Source organism: Macaca nemestrina, chromosome 8, assembly GCF_043159975.1.
Source record: "Macaca nemestrina isolate mMacNem1 chromosome 8, mMacNem.hap1, whole genome shotgun sequence".
Taxonomy (NCBI): Eukaryota; Metazoa; Chordata; class Mammalia; order Primates; family Cercopithecidae; genus Macaca; species Macaca nemestrina.
This window is the reverse complement of record NC_092132.1, coordinates 112,917,164-112,929,995: the sequence shown is the minus strand read 5'-3', so window position 1 is coordinate 112,929,995 and position 12,832 is coordinate 112,917,164. Positions and strand designations below refer to the sequence as shown.

Below are 12,832 nucleotides of genomic sequence, written 5' to 3'. Positions count from 1 at the left end.
ATGGCAAGGGCCTGGAGGCCATTCTGCAGGGCTGCAGAGGCACAGTCGGCAGGCGATGCCCACCTGTACAGGAGCAGCCATCTCTCTCTCCTTCACCTCTGCTTCCCCCCGAAAGGAGGAACTCATTGCTAACAAACCAGCCCTCCCACCAGTGGGAGGCAGAGCGGGCTTTGAGGGATGAAGTATTATGGGAAGGGGTTATTGGTGCTGATGCCTGAAGGGCAGGGCCCCGGCTCAGCCCCCACCTGGTCCAGGTGACACTCACCATTCATCTGGGAGGGTGACAGCGAGTAGTCGCGGTCCGTGTGCCGCCTGTCTGGCTTCAAGTTGCGGCTCTGTCGGCCAGAACCCTCCAGCATGTTCACGATCTCGCCACGGTCGATGCTCTGCAGGGCTGTGCACAGATTTTCCACTGTGGGTGCAGAAGAGAGATATGCGTTACTCCAGGCCAGCGAGCAAGGATCACATGGGCTCAGAAAATGGGGTCAGGATGAAGATGGAGAAGGGAGATAATTTTTTTCAGAAGGTGGAGGTACCCTCTTTTCTTAGAATCAAAACAAACTTCCTCTTGGGAGAATACTTTTTATACTTCAACAGATCTTTTCCAAACGCTAACAGTGGGCAGTTATTTTACTTACTGGCCTGTTACCAAAAAAATAGTAAATTATTTTATTTATTGGTCTCACTCTGTTACCCAGGCGGGAGTGCAGTGGGGCAATCTTGGTTCACTGTCCATCTCCCAGGTTCAAGCAATTCTCGTGTCTCAGCCTCCTGAGTAGCTCAGATTACAGGTGCATGCCACCTCACCCGGCTAATTTTTGTACTTTTAGTAGAGACAGGGTTTTGCCATGTTGGCCAGGCTGGTCTCGAACTCCTGACTTCAAGTGATCTGCCTGTCTTGGCCTCCCAAAGTGCTGGGATTATAGGCGTGAGCCACCGCGCCCACCACAGTGGCCAATTTAAAAGTCTAGAAAGACTGTTTTTTATTTTTATTTTTATTTTTGTAATCTAAGAGGAGTACTACAAGAAAATAAGGATTAGAATGATTAGATTCTGTCCTTTTGAAATTCTTGGTCCTTGCCAGATGATTTGAGATGCAAATGTAAACACTCAATTTCTACTTAGTGGTTTTGAGTCTGGGAATCTGGTTGAGGAGGAGCTGAAAAGAGAACGAGGCAAAGTTCCCTCCAGGTTGGAGGAAGCTCCTGGGAGAATGAGAACTGGTTCAGACTGGGGTCCAGCTTACCCAGACTGTGTCCTGAGAGGACAATACTCATTTGCTTGGGAAATTCAACAGGAAGACCTCAAAGATGAGTCATACACCCTGCACACACATTGTCATCTAGGAGTCCTGAAGCAATTTTTATTTTATGTTTTTTAGAGTCAGGGTTTTGCTTGTTGCCCAGGCTGGAGTGCAGCAGTGCAACTGTAGCTCACTGAAGCCTTGACCTCCCAGGCTCAAGTGATCCTCCTGCCTCAGCCTCCAGAGTAGTTGGGACTACAGGTGTGTGCCACCACACCCAGCTAATTTGTAAAGGGTTATGTTACATAGTCTGCTCTCAAACTCCTGTGCTCAAGCAATCCTCCCACCTTGGCCTCCCAAAGTGTGGGGACTACAGGTGGGAGCCACTGTGCCAGGCTTTGCAATTTTTATCTTATTCCAAGGATATTAGAAAGGCTGAGGCCAAGCTTCTCTGATCATGCCTTCCGGCAGGACTGCCTGGAGACCTCCTGATGCGAGAGGCGCATGCGTGTGTGTGAGAGAGACAGACAGACTGACTCCAGAGGCCAGTGTCATGAATGGAATTTGAAGAAAGAACAGTTGGGTGGGGAGGAGGTCCTAGGACAGGCTTCCTCAGCGGGACGGTACTGACTGTCTGTGTTTTGGCCTTCACGGATGACCCAGAGGTTCAGCAAGGCCACGCTCTGCTCCAACAGGGAGTTGGGATTTTCCACTCGGATCCTATTGATGTCTTCCACACTGAACTGCAGCTCCCGGGCCAACTCTGCAAGCAAAGAAACAATGGCAAATGTGAGCCATGCAGGGGGCCTCCAGCACACAGGCTGGGTGGGCACTGGGGCGTGAGGGCACCCAGTGGGGAGCACAGGGAGCTCTGAGGCAGCCTCCCTGTGGATTTGGTCTTCCTTCTTATCAAGAAGTTCCTTATGAAATGCCAGCACCTATACCTTTATATCTCCAGAAAATGGAAGAATGGGAGGGGTGCTTGATAAATAGGTCCTGAATGAATGAATGAATGAATGATTAAATGTCCTTTCTTCCTTTCATAACTTCCAATATGAGATGACATGACCTTTCAGCAAGGTCAGCAACTTCTGCAAGGTCACAGAGTCAGTGAGTCCCTGAGCCAGGAGGGAGCCGCACCTGCCAATTCTCACCCCAGCGCTGCCTTGGCCACACCAGGACACCACGCTCTGCTGCCGAGAACCAGTGAGAACAGAAATGGACTCCTGAGCTTATGCTTCTTCAGGGAGAGGTGTTATTTACATTTAAAATGAAAATACAAGTTCCCATCTAAATGCAAGGCAATAATGCAGACTGTTAGCCAAAATCCCCCATTATGTTTATTGTTATTTCTTTAGAAGGAAAATAGCATTAGAGTTTAATTTCAAGGATGAAGAAGACTGGGGAGAAAGTGATGGTGAGAATCAGAACACGCACACACAACACAAACGTGCACACACTCACAACACATATGCGCACACACATGCATGCACATACACGCCCCCTGAGCAGCCAGCAGTCATGGTTTAAAGAAGGAGCCATGTCTGGACTTCTGTCTTTTCACAAGTTATTGCCAAAAGGTTTCTGAGTATGTCTAAAGTCTTCTTTAGTGAATGAAGTGAAGTGAAGTGAATGAAGGGAGTCTACTCATATAAAGGCTAACAAAAATAAGGAGGGGGAGGGGAAGCCATCTTCTCAGCGTCAACAAGAATTGAGCGCTGGGCTCTGGACAGAAATACAGTTATAATTAAGCATTCACCAAGCTGCATTTGGGTCCTCTTCTTTGTTGCTCAAAGCCACACAGTGCTGGATACTGACCACTTGCACCCCCATTGTTCCTAAAGACAGGGTTTCTGACATTAGGCTTCTGTTTAAGGATCCCTTAAGATGGTTTTCAGAATCCTAATTCCAGCAACCAGTCTGAAGGCAGGGATCAGCACGAGAACGTAGCTTCTTCCTCTCCCTGTCCGTGACTTCACCCTGTACTTTCCAACCAATCAACCACCTCCACACTTCAGCCACTCCAAAGCCTTTAACAGCCCTAACCCTGAACGCCTCCTTGGGGAGATGGATTTGAGGTTTCTTCCTCCCTCCTTGTTTGGTGGCCCTGTGATTAAGCCTCTTTCACTGCTGCAACCCTGTGTCTCCGTGTGTCTTGACTTGCCATTCACATCGGGCAATGGACCTGCTGCGGTTACACAGGGAGAATCCAGTTCTAGGGTCTGCGGTTGGGCACAGCACATTCTGAGCCTTCACTTTATTTGCCCACCTGCCTCTCTTAAATAAGATCGACCCCGACGCCTGGCAGGACTTCTGCGAGATCCAGGCACAGCCACGGACTATAGTGAAATATGTTAAGACTTGCCCTCTCCTTCCCTCCTTTTCAAGGTCGCCTGTAACCTCAAAAGTTGATTCTTTCTTAGAAAGGAAAGTCAGACAGAGATGGAGGCAGGGGGCTCCCCCTTCCATGGGCACTCAATGGTGTGGCTTGGACAGCAGACCCAGCTCAGACAATCACAAATCAGATAACCCATGGGTGATAAAAGGAGGGTTAGAAATGCCTCATTCATTGCTCATTACGGGGGAAGAGGGTAGGTGAGACGGACAAAGTGCTTTTCTGCCCCCAATTCCACACTCACCTGCCCAGCTGAGACCGAGGTGCTCTGAGATAACAGCCATCTTCTCTGCCTGCTCTGTCCCGCTGAGAAGACCTGGGGAGAAGCATTAGATTTCATTTAGTAGCCAGGGCAGGACACAGTTGACAGGCGTGAGGATACGGCCTTTGATGGACGTGGCTTCCGTGTGCACTGGGGTGATTGTCTAGACTCTCTGCAAGATCAGGGGAAGACCCGAGTCAGCTCTGCAGCTGCTTTTGGAACTGGCTGAGCGAGCGGCACCTCAGCAGAGCCCTCACAGGGCTGCAGGGAGATAAGCTCACACCCACCCTTCTTGGGAAGGGAGCAAGCATGCATTATCACACAGAGGCTGTACCTGGTGTGGACTCACTGAGAATGCTGTATCGCAGGGCCAGGGGTGTGGGGGTCCTTCTCCTATCTTCAGCTCCGCTTCCCTGCAGAAGAAGAAAGGGTGCTTTGGGTTTTGGACTCTCCCCACCTTCCTAGAGAAGGTGATCTGAGCTCCTATGATGCAGGGGTGGGGAAGGCTGACCCCAGTCCTGGTAAACAGTCCGTTTCTTCAGGGACTTAGCACAAAGAGTAACGCATGGGAGGAGTGGGAGTGAAGGGAAGCTGACGAAGTGTACATGCGTTATTAATCACAGTCATCATAACGGCAAGCTCACGTCACCCCATCACCTGTGAGGCCCTATTTAATGTTCATGGCAACGTAGGAGCTGGGTACTGTATTACTACCATTTCATCAATAAGGAAACTGAAGCATAGAGAGACTAAGTTCCTTGCCCAAGATCACCCAGTTAATAGGTGGTGGAGCTGGGTTTGAACTTAAAACAATTGTTTTTCTTTTTGGATTTCTTTCTGCTTCAAAGACCCGTTTCTGTACTGCCCTGAGGCCTTAACATCACAGCCCTATGGAAAGCATCCAGATGCTTGCCCAAGGCTGCAGAAAAATATTCTCTCTCTTTTGTTTTTAAGAGCCAGGGTCTCACTCTGTCTCTGAAGCTAGAGTGCAGTGCAATGGCACGATCATGGCTCACTGCAGCCTCAAACTCCTGGTCTCAAGTGATCCTTCTGCCTCAGCCTCCCGAGTGCTGGGGACTACAGGTGCATGCCACCATGCCCAGCTAATTTTTCATTTTTATTTTTTTGTACAGACAGGATCTCACTATGTTGCCCAGGTTAGTCTTGAACTGTTGGGCTCAAGCAATCCTCTTGTCCCAGCCTCCCAAAGCACTGGGGTTACAGGCACGAGCCTCTGTGCCCAGCCTGAAAATCCTCTTTTGAAAGATAAGTTGGTTCACCCTCATCTCATCCCCAAAAAGAAAAGAGATTGAGCCATGGACTTATGAATGTAACCTTGCTTCTTTCCTAGTTTAGCATGGAAGGCTAATGATTAAAACAACAACAACAGCAAAACAACACCAACGAAAACCACGGAGACGGTCTGGAGACGTATGATCCCTCCAAAGTCCCTAGCAGAGGTGGTGACTGGGATACTCTTACAGGTATCGACAAATGAACATACGTGGCCAAGACTCCTTTGCTGAGCTCAAAACCCTGGGTGTTTGCAGTGGCTGAGGACACCAGGCTTCCCTTCTGTGAGGGCCTAGCACCCTGGGAAGATAAGCAGGTAGATGAAAAAGCGGCCTGAGAGAAGCCATGCCGGGGCTGGGAGACCTTAGCAGCTCTCCTTGGTGCGAACCTTGGAGGCCTCGGGCCAGGGATACTGAGGCAGATGCTCTTAGGGCCCCTTGCCACCTTCACACCTAGGGAGCCCAGGGTCCACAGCGTGAATGTACCCATCACCATCTGATACCAACATTTGTTCCTCCTGTCACATAACCAGCGCTGCACGTGAATTGCAGAGAGGGCCAGGGCACGGTCTCCCCCCAGGCCACAACATGAGCATGTGGAGGAGAGCTCAGCACCTTTGTGTGCCTCGGGAGACTCAAAGGTTCCACCAGAAAGAAGCCCCTTGGACGTGCTGGACCTGGGGTCTGTTTGGGGACCGCCTATGGGGAAGCCTTCTCTGGCCAAGGCTCCTCGGCAGGTGCCAGCTCACCTTGCTGTAGGGGGGCATGGTGATGTTCAGGTGGCAGAGTATGTGCTGGGTGTCCTCGTACTTCATCGCCTTGCGCAGAAATGACAGGGACCCTCCCGGCTCTCGACTGCTGTCCCTCACCTAAACTCAATCACACAAAGGAGAATTCAGGGGCCCTTTCCTAGGCCACTGGGCTGTCTGGTTTAGAGAATTCTGCCTCCCCAACTTCCTAGACCCAGAGGAGAGGTCAGCCAGAGGGTGCCGGCACCTTTACAGGTATGGCCAGACGGTTCTCCCGAAATGACTGGAAGTGGAAGCTCCGCTGCTGGGCAGCTTTCTTCACAGGCACCAAGTTCCCGGAGAGTTCTGCAAAGAGGGACATTCCTTCCAACACCTACAGGAGAGGAAAAGCAGATACAGCTTGTCAGGGAGAGAAGGGCCCAGATGTCCCACCTTCAACCTTCGGTCCTTCCCTCTCCAAGACACACCCTGCCACAGCAAGAGGCATGGGGGTGTGTGCTGAGAAATCCACTATTTGTTTTGGGAAAGGCTTTATTTCTAAAATTGTGATCAATGAGGCATGCTTCCTGACTTCAATGGATTTTGTTACATGTAGCGATCTTCTAATATCCCTGAGATGTTGATGAGAATTGCTATCAAGTACTCCAAAACGTCACTTGAATATCATAACATAGTTTCTGAAAAACAAACAAACAAACAAACAAAAAAAAAACACCACCACCACCAACAAAAAATCCTGGTTCTGGGCTGGGCATTGCGGCTCATGCCTGTAATCCCTCCATTTTAGAAGGCCAAAGTGGGAAGATTGCTTGAGTTCAGGAGTTTGAGACCAGCCTGGGCAACACAAGGAGATCCCCATCTTTACAAAAAAAATGTTAAAAATTAGCCAGGTGTGGTGGCAAGTGCCTGTAGTCCCAGCTACGTGGGATGCTGAGGCAGGAGGATCACTGGAGGACAGGAGTTTGAGGCTGCAGTGGGCATGATGGCACCACTGCACTCCAGCCTGGGCAACAGACTGAGATCCTGTTTCTAAAAATAAAACCAAGGTTCTGTTTTTACGTCTGTCCAAAGATGCTTTGTTCATGAGAAGAGCTGGAAAGCACTTGCTCTATTTTAATCTCACCGATAATAATGGTCCCTACTGTGTATATATAAAGCTTTCAACTGAGAAGTTATCATTAACCCATTTGACAGTTGAGAAAATTGAGGCCCAAAGAGAAAAACCGGTTTGCCTCGTTAGTGCCTAAGACAGGATTAGAACCAAGGTTCCAGTCCTGCGCTTGTTCTACGGGGCCCTCAGCCTTCCCCAGGAAAACTCAGCACAGATTCTGAGGCTTAGATCACTGCTGGCTTACTACACATCTTAAACCAAGTGGGTCTCTTAGGGTCGGGAACCGGTTCAGACCTAGCCCCCATGCCTTCACTCTGCGCATTATCTGTTGAGCCCTTTCCTCTGCCTCCTTACTTGGGTGCTACTGAAACTCTAGCACAGCAGGTCACAGTGTGGACTCGGGCCAGAGATGACCTGGATAAATCCTGTCTCGACCATTCACTTAGCTGTGTGACCATGGGCACATTACTTAACCTCTCAGCCTCAGTTTCTTAATACCTAAATAAGGAATAATAAAGGTACCCACAAATATGAGAATTAAATGAGATTATGCAAGAAAAACATTTTTAGTTATTTGTTTAATAGAGATGGCATCTCACTATGTTGCCCAGGCTGGTCTCAAACTCCTAGGCTCAAAGCGATCCACCTGCCTCAGCCTTCCAAAGTGTTGGGATTATAGGCATGAGCCACTGAGCCTGGCCAGCACTTTCGTTTGTTTGTTTTTTGTTTTGTTTCTTGCCCCCACCACCATACCCAGCTGGCTAGTACTGTTTTTTGTTTTTTTAAGACAGAGTCTTGCTCTGTCGCCCAGGCTGGAGAGCAGCGGTGAGATCTCGGCTCATTGCAACCTCTGCCTCCCGGGTTCAAGTGATTCTCCTGTCTCAGCCACCCGAGTAGCTGGGATTACAGGCCTGTGCCACCACGCCGGCTAATTTTTGTATTTTTAGTAGAGACAGGGTTTCACCATGTTGGCCAGGCTGGTCTCTAACTCCTGACCTCAGGTGATCCGCCCACCTCGGCCTCCCAAAGTGTTGAGATGACAGGCGTGAGCCACTGCGCCTGGCCTGTCCAGCACTTTTAATAGTCCCTGGTGCACAAGACCTTCTGCAAATGCCAACTCTTTTCACAGATCACTGGACCAAAAGCCTGCAGCCTCCTCTGATATGTGCATGGTGGCATCTCTCACCTTTCCTGAAGCTTATCTAAGATGCTTCTCAAGAGGGGTCTCAAAGAGAGACAACTGTGGAGCCCCTCGTCTACAGAGGGAGGACTTCCGGCCTGCACCAGGCAGGGCTGTTCTGGAGAAATGGCGGGAGGGTTTGTCCCAGAGGCGGTGCAGGGCCCAGCCCCGTACCTCTATGTCCCTGCTCCGGGCCACCTCCACGAAGTTCTCATGCTGCTCCAGGGTCTTGTCCACTTTATCATCCGTCATGCAGTAGCAGCGCAGGCGCCCCTCTCGGGGGTCATTCATCTTGGCAAAGATGACGAATTTGGCCATGTAGGGCACTGCGGTGAGCTCTTTGTACAGCAGGGTGGCGAAGTTCACAGCCTCAGCGGTCCGAGGACAGTCTGACAGCCAAAACCTAAAAAGGAGGGCACGTTATAATGTGTTCCCAAGTGCCCAACAGAGAGCATCCTTTCCGTCCAGATGGAAGCAGCCCATGAACCACGCCATGGCTACTCTCGCCACACCTGTGGTCACAGAGGCTTCCATGTGGAGGGGACAGTGAGGGAGCCTCAGTCTCAGGCCTGAGGATGGCCCACACAGTGCTGGGCTGGGCTGGCCTTGTCTCACCTGGCGGAGACGTTGGTGGTGAAGTTGGCGCACTCGTTGGCATATACAAGTTTGGTGGTTCCTGTTATGTCTTCCCACTGAGCTTGGTCTGTTCCTCCTGTAACACCGGCAGAAACGGGGCTGGGGACAGTCTTCAGGACGTAAGCATGGAGCTTACTAAAATGCTAAGGCCCTGGTGTGCAAGGTGAGACTGGGTGAGGCTCACTTGGTCTGCAGCCCTGGGCACACCTACCCTCACCCTCTGCCCTTCCTCCTAGCGACCTGCATGCCCCTCCTCCTAGGGCTTGGAGGGTTCTTCCCCAGGGCCATGGACTTTTTTTTTTTTTATTATTTTTAGATGGAGTTTCATGCTTGTTGCCCAGGAGTGGAATGAACTCGGCTCACTGCAACCTCCACCTCCCAGGTTCAAGCAATTCTCCTGCCTCAGCCTCTGGAGTAGCTGGGTTTACAGGCGTGCGCCACCACGCCTGACTAATTTTTGTATTTTTAGTAGAGATGGGGTTTCTCCATGTTGGTCAGGCTTGTCTCGAACTCTTGACCTCAGGTGATCCACCTGCCTCGGCCTCCCGAAGTGCTGGGATTACAGGCGTGAGCCACTGCATGGGCATGGACTTTTATGCAGATGCATCATCCTTCCACCTCTTGGAAGAGCACCTCACTCCCAGGGAAGCCAACAGAAACTAAGGGGATTGCTGGCCTCACCTTCTCGTGTCACCCCCCTACTGTGTTCCAGAAACACTGCAGCTGCGGAGAACACAAGTCTGAGACAGGGGCCCCTCTCACCAATGACGCTGCAAAGCAGGCGCAGGCTGGTGGTGTCTCCCTCCCCGCTGTCCCTCGGGTTGTCGGTCCAGGAAGGAGGTAGCGGGATCCGAAGTCCGATGGGGCGGTGGAACTTCCGGCGCCGGGGCTCCACGGTGACAATGGGGCTGAATGTGGCCTGGTTGCCCAGGAGCTTAGTGACAAGCTCATCTGGGACAGGCTGGGCCTGTGAAATGACAGAGGCAGGACACTCAGGCCCAAGCAGGAGAGAGGCTAGTCAGACTGGAGGCAGCTCCATGCCCGGAGAGAGTGGCCGTCGGTGCATGGGGTCCCCTCTGCTGTTGGACCGCAGGACTGACATGGTGGAGCTCGCCTTCCTGAGCCCTTTCTCCCCTTCTCCTCTGCTTCTTACTCCCAGGGCTGGTGCATCTTTGCTCGCATCACGGCCAGCTCCCAGAGGTCATGCGGTTCCCGCATGCTGCACAGACCGGGTCATGCAGCTTGATGGATGCACCTTATCAGGGAGCTTCCGCCTCACCCCTTCCCACTCAACTCTCCTTTGAGCTTTAAAGTCAGATCTCCACTGTGGTATTTCAAAGCACTGGACAAAAGCATGGGGATGTCCTGGGGAAGAGGGTGGCCTTCCCGGGGCCTGGAGTTCAGTCCACCCCCAGGACCTGGCGGGGAGGAGAGCTGTCACCTGCAGAGCCAGCTTCACTCTCTTGGTGACTGCATTCTCCGGGAACGTTGCCTGTACCAGGGGCACCAGCTTGCTCTTCAGGGAGCCCCCTTCAGGACCGATGGTGTCATAGTCCTGGCAGAGCCGCGACATGATCACAAAGTACAGCGGGAAGTCGGTGGTGATGATTCGGCACACCCTCTTCTTCTCCAGCTCCTCCAGGCTCCCCAGCTCTGGAATCACACACACAGGCCACCACCCCGGTCACATCAGGCACAGATTCAGGCCTTCCAGGGGCCCCAGAGCCTCCTTGTCCCCAAGACCCAGTGCACACACCCTCTCCAGGTGCCGGGCAGCATAGTGGCCAGAAGAAGTGCCCAGGCCCAGAGGCCCAGCAGAGCAGATGCGGCTGCAGGCAGCAGCTGAGCATCCCCTCACACATCCTGGGGACCCAGGGCTTGTCCACACCAGGCCATTTCCAGCCTCTTGGGGATTCCCAAACTCCAGGTGGCCCTGAAAGACCACCTTTAAGGTGCAACTCAAACCCCTCTTCCGCAAGGAGGGGACCCAGCCCTGGGATTCCCCCTACTACCTTCGTCCATCCCGTTGAGGATCTGATCCAGGTAGCTCTCTCCATAGCGGCTCCTGTGCTCCTTCCACACGGAGCCGTTTTCACTCCTCAGAACCACGAGCTCCCGGTCTCCACGGCCATGGGAGGCAAAGTGCGGGATCTCCACGATTACAGGGCTGAGGCAAGGACACCGTGGTGGTGGGGAGGTGCTCACACAGGGCAGGCAGGGCACAGGGAGGGATGGGGCTGCCGGCTCCCACCCAGATGGAGAAGGCGCTTCCACAGCCACGTGGAGGCCCTACCTGCAGGCAGGTCTCTAAGTGGACCAGACCCGTGGGGGGTCCCCCGGGCTTCCCACAGCCCTGCTTGCTCCCCACCAGGCTTGCAGTAACAGTGAGGGCAGGGCCAGTCTCATTTCACGGGGGCTCTGCTCCCACGACCTAAGGATCCTGTCCTTGCACCTGATTCTAAAAATCCATCTGACATCCCTACACGGGTAACCTCATCTATCAACTGGTCATAATGACATTTCCTTCGGAGGGACGCTTTGAGGACAAAGAAAGGTCAATGAGAAAACTTGCTGCTTTGCAAATTGTGGTGACCGCTCTGAGCGGGGCCAGGAGGGTGGACAGAGGTAGAAGGCAAGGCCTCCTGGTCAGCCCTGTCCCCACATCACACCCATGGTGCCTGAAGGGTAGCAAAGCTCCAGGAGGAGCCCAGGCTGCTTCAGGGAGGTGGGCCATAGGCCTCTGGAGCTGCGTACTTTGCTCATCCGCAGGGGAAACAGCCAGGGAGGCTGTCTTCCTGGGGACTCTCAGTGCATAAATGGTCAGACCCTCAGGGCCTCAGATTGGCCTTGTCTCTAGTGTCACGCAATATTTAAGAGTTGTTTTTTTGGTTTTGTTTTTTTTTTTTTTTTTTTTTTTTTTAACAATGACGGGGTCTTGCTATGTTTTCCAGGCTGGTCTCGAACTCCTGGCCTCAAGCGATGCTCTCACCTCAGCCTCCCAAAGCATTGGAATTACAGGCGTGAGCTATCATGCCTGATCTGAGATCTGAGAGTTGTAAGCCCTCTCAGGGCTATGGATGCCTTCGTGTGTTAAGAAAAGTCAGGGAAAGGGGAGGGGCACCCAGTTCTGTTTCCCCGTGGGGACAGTGGAGATGGCGTGGCCTCCGTGGCACAGGGACAGGTGAGGACATGGGCTGCCTGTGCATGCTCACCTCAGGAACTGTTCCCCTGTGGGCCCCAGCGCGATGATCCTGCTGGCCAGGCCCTCCTCCTCGGCCAGTGGGGGTGGCGTGCTGAGCTTCTGGGGCTTGACCAGGCGGCAGGTGATGCGGGTGGGCGCTGCGCACGTCCGTGGTGGGATCACCACTCGCAGGCCGTTGTGGCGACTTCCTCTCATGGAACCACCCCGGGCGTCGACCATGAAGCTCACCAGAAACCTAGGAGTGGGGCAGATGCACGCTGGGCTTCTGCATCCCCTCTGGGAGATGGAGACAGGAGTCCCCGAGCCCTGCGCCCGCCACTTACCCTGTGTGCACCGGGCTGGCCACCGGGCTGATGTTGTCTGAGGTCTCGGTGGCCGGACTGCTGGGGATAAGGGAGTCCTCATCATACTCTTTAGATGCCTGAGGACAGAGAAAAGGTCCTCCTGTTCCACTTCCTCCCTGGCCGGCTGGATGCCGTACCAGGGCATGGAGGCTTGGAAGAGCCTTGCTGCTAGAAACCAGGTGCATGTGGAGAAAGTGCTCCCACAGGACCCCACCGCCCTATCAGACAAGGCTGTCCTGGAGTCTAAAAGGAGACAGGAGCTTCCTCCCACCTCCATGCCTCTCCTGGGCTCAAGACCCTGGGACACAGCCTTGGAATGGATGGAGCCAGTCCTCACCATTCAGTCTGACTCCTGGCCCCCAGGCCCACTGCACCTGCTGCAGACCTGCCCCCTTCTTTCCAGCTCTGCCCACGGGGA

The 12,832-nt window shown here is 52.9% G+C and overlaps 1 protein-coding gene across 17 annotated transcripts in view; it reads right to left on the bottom strand.

Moving 5' to 3' along the window:
- LOC105476533 (ankyrin 1) overlaps positions 1-12,832 on the bottom strand; it is a 244,720-nt gene that overhangs the window by 33,199 nt on the left and 198,689 nt on the right. For 13 of the 17 annotated variants that reach the window (XM_011732528.2, XM_011732531.2, XM_011732532.2 and 10 more), the window contains 13 exons: positions 12,394-12,491; positions 12,081-12,305; positions 10,881-11,035; positions 10,310-10,521; positions 9,631-9,835; positions 8,848-8,944; positions 8,407-8,635; positions 6,189-6,314; positions 5,942-6,061; positions 4,235-4,313; positions 3,883-3,954; positions 1,875-2,006; positions 266-412 (listed from right to left, as the gene is read on the bottom strand). In XM_011732528.2, coding sequence (XP_011730830.2) covers positions 266-412; positions 1,875-2,006; positions 3,883-3,954; positions 4,235-4,313; positions 5,942-6,061; positions 6,189-6,314; positions 8,407-8,635; positions 8,848-8,944; positions 9,631-9,835; positions 10,310-10,521; positions 10,881-11,035; positions 12,081-12,305; positions 12,394-12,491 — 1,897 coding nt within the window. Of the gene's footprint in view, positions 1-265; positions 413-1,874; positions 2,007-3,882; positions 3,955-4,234; positions 4,314-5,404; positions 5,494-5,941; positions 6,062-6,188; positions 6,315-8,406; positions 8,636-8,847; positions 8,945-9,630; positions 9,836-10,309; positions 10,522-10,880; positions 11,036-12,080; positions 12,306-12,393; positions 12,492-12,832 lie in introns of those variants that run through there. The other 4 variants (XM_071068333.1, XM_071068334.1, XM_011732529.3 and 1 more) reach the window with 4 other exon arrangements.